The sequence below is a fragment of the Electrophorus electricus genome, chromosome 2, assembly GCF_013358815.1.
Source record: "Electrophorus electricus isolate fEleEle1 chromosome 2, fEleEle1.pri, whole genome shotgun sequence".
Lineage (NCBI taxonomy): Eukaryota > Metazoa > Chordata > Actinopteri > Gymnotiformes > Gymnotidae > Electrophorus > Electrophorus electricus.
Genome location: NC_049536.1, coordinates 37,497 through 41,768, shown reverse-complemented (window position 1 = coordinate 41,768; position 4,272 = coordinate 37,497). Strand labels below are relative to the sequence as shown.

At 44.0% G+C, this 4,272-nt stretch overlaps 1 protein-coding gene across 1 annotated transcript; it reads left to right on the top strand.

The window, feature by feature from the left end:
• The first annotated feature begins 517 nt into the window (after positions 1-517).
• vps72a (vacuolar protein sorting 72 homolog a) lies at positions 518-3,846 on the top strand. Its single transcript, XM_027030182.2, has 6 exons — positions 518-826; positions 1,289-1,441; positions 1,519-1,633; positions 1,923-2,099; positions 2,315-2,459; positions 3,143-3,846. The coding sequence occupies exons 1-6, from the start codon at positions 710-712 to the stop codon at positions 3,555-3,557; spliced, it is 1,122 nt and encodes a 373-aa protein (XP_026885983.1). The 5' UTR covers positions 518-709; the 3' UTR covers positions 3,558-3,846.
• Positions 3,847-4,272: the final 426 nt, after the last annotated feature.

The following is a 4,272-nucleotide window of genomic DNA, read 5'->3' as shown; positions in this document are numbered from 1 at the left end:
TCTAATCTAATCTAACCTAACCCTAACCTAATCTAACCTCAAATAAATGCCAGAAATGCAAATGTAAAATGTAAATGTAAACTAAACTAACCATAACCCTAACCTAACCTAATAAACATGCCAACTTTTTAAATCATTTAAATTGCATTATTTTTTAACTAGTCCTTATCCTTTTAAAAGGTTTTATCCTCAACCCGTTTTTTGTTTCGTTATGTATTATTTCTCTCTTTTATTTAATTTTTCTTCGTTTATTTTTGAGCGAATCAAGAAATGTAGTCCAGTCCAGTTGGAGGCAGTAATGCACCGGATAGAAATGCGCCGTTCTGTGCCGGAAATACAATTTCATCCACGGCTGAAACGATGGTGTTCTCACGCTAACATAAACGGAGTAAGAGCGTGATATTTTTGTGATAGTTTGTGACAAATAACCTCTTAGGGTGGGAGGCATTTTAAGTCCTCTGACAAAAGTTAACCTGATTTGCAACCATAAGATAGGTACCGTTAGCTAAGTAATGTTGGTGGGATCTTTGTTAGCCAGTTAGCCCTGCTAGCTGCTAGTCAGTTACCTCAGGTTAGAGTTAGCGTTAGGGTTAGTGTTGGGGTTAGCGCTTCGCTCAGCCCGGTGGTTGGGTTTAGTTGCGGGTGTGTAGTTTTTGTGATAATACATATTTTTGTGATATTACTTATCCCACCTTGGTTGGGACTGAAGATGAGTTTAGCCCGTTACAGAGAGCAACGGAAGACTGCGGGGAACCGCATGTCCAAACTCTTAGATGCGGAGGAAGAGGACGACTTCTATAAAACCACTTACGGAGGCTTCAACGACGTGAGTATGTCACACTCGTTCAGACGAAGCAGACATGTAGAGAGAGAAATAATCAAGTGTGTTCAGGATCGTGAACGCTGAATTAGAGTTCCGCGTTCATTAGCTAGCTCGTAATCTAGCCAGGCGAGCAGTTATCACATACTCAAGATGTAGTGGTGTTTAAACGTTACCAGCACCTTTCCACTGAGTTTTATGGACTCTGAAGTTAGACAACTAATGATAACGTGTCCAAGTCCCCAGTGAGCAAGGCAAGGGTGACGGTGGCAAGGAAAAACTCCCTAGAACATGAGGAAGAAACCTTGAGAGAAAGCAAGACTCAAAGGACGTTCCATCCTCCTCTGGCTGACAACGGCCATCACAATAACAACAATTTTAAAAGAGAAAATAAATAAAAAATGAAATAATAATATATTAATGTCTAGTCCAACTTTCTATGGCATGAAGTGATGTCGTTTCTTATAGGAATCGGGGGATGATGAGTACCGTGGTGATCACTCAGACACTGAAGATGAGGTGGACAGCGATTTTGACATTGATGAGGGTGATGAGCCAGACAGCGACCAGGAGGAGGACATACCACGTCGGAAGAGTCGTGTAGTGACCAAAGCGTACAAGGTGAGAAAGTGGAAACGTTGATGAACAGGTTTAACACTACACATTGTTATCGCTAAACTGTTTGCATATGTGTGTAGGAGCCTGTAAAGGCAGTAAAGCCCAAAGCAAAGCGTCCCTCTGAAGAGCCCAAGAGAATGGAGAGACCCAGAGCAGAGAAACGCAACCACCAAGACCTGCAGGACACTGCAGAAGGTGTGTACTTTAAACATACACACACTGTTGTTTAAAACCAGACATTTCAGCTTGTATTTGACTTCTGCTTCCACTTCCTAAAGACAGAGTTCAGGTTGATGTATTTGTCAAGCATGTTTATGAACACCAAATTCTAACATTATATATATAGTACATTATTATCTAACATTGTTATACAGTAAACATACAGTTAATAAACACACACACACACGCACACACACACACAGTTTAGCTGTGCCATACATGGAGACAGTACTTGAAAGCGTAAGCAAAATCTCTTTCTCCCCAGTTCGTAAGTCTGTGCGGAAGTCCACCAGTGAACATACGAGGAAGACATACGAGCGTTTGCAGGAGCGGCAGCAGGAGGCGCCACGCCGGAGGAGAGCACACAACGATCGACCCCTCTCTCAGGAAGAGCTGCTAACTGAGGCGCGGCTCACAGCCCAGAGCAACCTGCAGTCACTGGGTACAAACACCACACACAGCCTGGAGCAACTCACAGGGTACACTCACTCACACACGCTAAACACACATGGCCCGGAGCAACCTGAACTCACTGGACACACAGGCACGCACATGGCCCAGAGCAACTTGCAAAAGGACTAAAAGTAAGTGACTTGGTTCTTGATTACAGCTTCTATACACTGTGTGTGACTGTGGCTGTGTGTGTGTGTGTTGTAGAGAATTACGAGCGTCTTGAGGCTGATAAGAAGAAGCACGTGCAGAAGAAGAGGAGGTTTGAAGGGCCCACGATCCGCTACCAGTCCGTCCTCACACCGCTGATCTCCGAGCCCCTGCTCAAAGAGGAGAACGTGGATGTAGAGGGGTACACAGACGCCGTCTCTCACATGCACACACGCACGTGTGCCATCTCTGTCGTGCACATATTTCCAATATGTACAGATATTTAGAGAGTAGCATCCATAAAAAATGATATACATACACACACACACACAAAACAGCAGGCATATACATATACAATGGTATGTATATATGCCTGTGTCTGAACGTGCCCATCTATCTACAATACAGTATGTGTAGTGTCCTCCCCTGTATACAGTATCACAGATAAGCTGGACTATGGGGTTGATGGCCATAGTCAGTGTGAGGGAGTCATGATTGCTGCCCAGTCAGGGAATCCTGACATGTTTGAGGGAGGAGCCTAATGCTAGAGAGCAGATGTCTCCTATGTGTTTGTGTATTTGTGTTTATGAATGTGTGTTTGACTGTCATCCTCCACTCCCATACGCCCCCGCCGGTAAGAGTTAAAGAGCCTGGTGGTTCTGGGGACAAAAGATCTGCTATTTTGTCACACGATGCCAAGATACTAAACGCACCACAACTAACATTTTGTGAAACTAATTATTTTCTGATTAAAAAAAACAAAACAGTTGTATTACAAATAGATTTGAAACAAATGCGGAGATGAAACATTTCATGAATTATTTCCTTTCTGTCTCTGACCTAACCCTAACAAATCCCAATTGTGATGTCATTGCTCTCCTATAGGCTGGATCAGGACACGCCCCAGACAGCGTCCTCATCCTGTGTGGGGGTGACACTGGGGGTAGGGTCTCTGTGCTCTCGCACCTTCATTACTTTCAGCGACGATGATGCATTTGAATCTGCTTTCCCCCGATTGGCCAGCACTGGTCATAGCCTTCCTGTTCAGGAAGTGTGTCCTGTAACCCATAAGCCCGCCCTGTACCGAGACCCCGTAACGGACATCCCGTATGCTGATGCACGTGCCTTCCGCATCATCCGTGAGGCCTACCGCAAATATGTAGCAGCTCATGGCTTTCCCAACTCCACGGGCAGCGTCAGCGGGGTCAGTGACCCTGCTGGGCCAGCAGGGGGCAGCACAGCGGCTGCAAAGAGCCTCCGACCAAAGGGACTCCTCAGACAGGGTCTGGTGGCCATGTAGGTACATGCACACACATGCGTATTTTAAGTATGTGTGAGAGTTTGCTCAATATGTGCTTCTTGAAATGAATGCATGAGAATCGTTAAACATGTTACTTTTCCACAAATGTTCCTGATGAGAACCAGGCTGAAGGCTGTGCTGTATTTAGCATCTGCCTTTGGAATGTTTCATACTGCTCATGGTTTAGTTTTGTTTTGTATCTTTTCTTATACTGTGTGTCACACTCTCAGTAGTTGGTGCTTCAGCTAAACTGCCCGTTTGGCAATAAACACTTTCTTTATGTGTTTGGTCTGAGTGAGGAGAAAGGGGTTATTTACAGGTACTTACAGAAGCGCAAGTACACATGCTCTGTTGACAATAGACAGGTCAGCGTTATGAGTACCGTTAGACTAAGGCCCGTGCTAATGTGGACAGAAGACAGAAAAATAATGTTTTAATTATTTTAGTTTCTTCTGTTTATATTGGTGTTTGAACTGGTTATTTGGATAACCACTGGTCCATTCACTGAATTGGTGTATTTCAAAACTGCAATACAACAGCAACCATCCAAGATGCCACAAACAAAGCTGTATCAAAACACTATTCAAAAGAATACTCAGTGTAGCAGTGAAAAAAGCAAAACTGCAAGAGGAGAAACACCTGTATCATACCTTTCTAAAAAACGGACACCAAGTTCAAGTTTGGTTTATTTGTCACATACATAGTCATACACAGT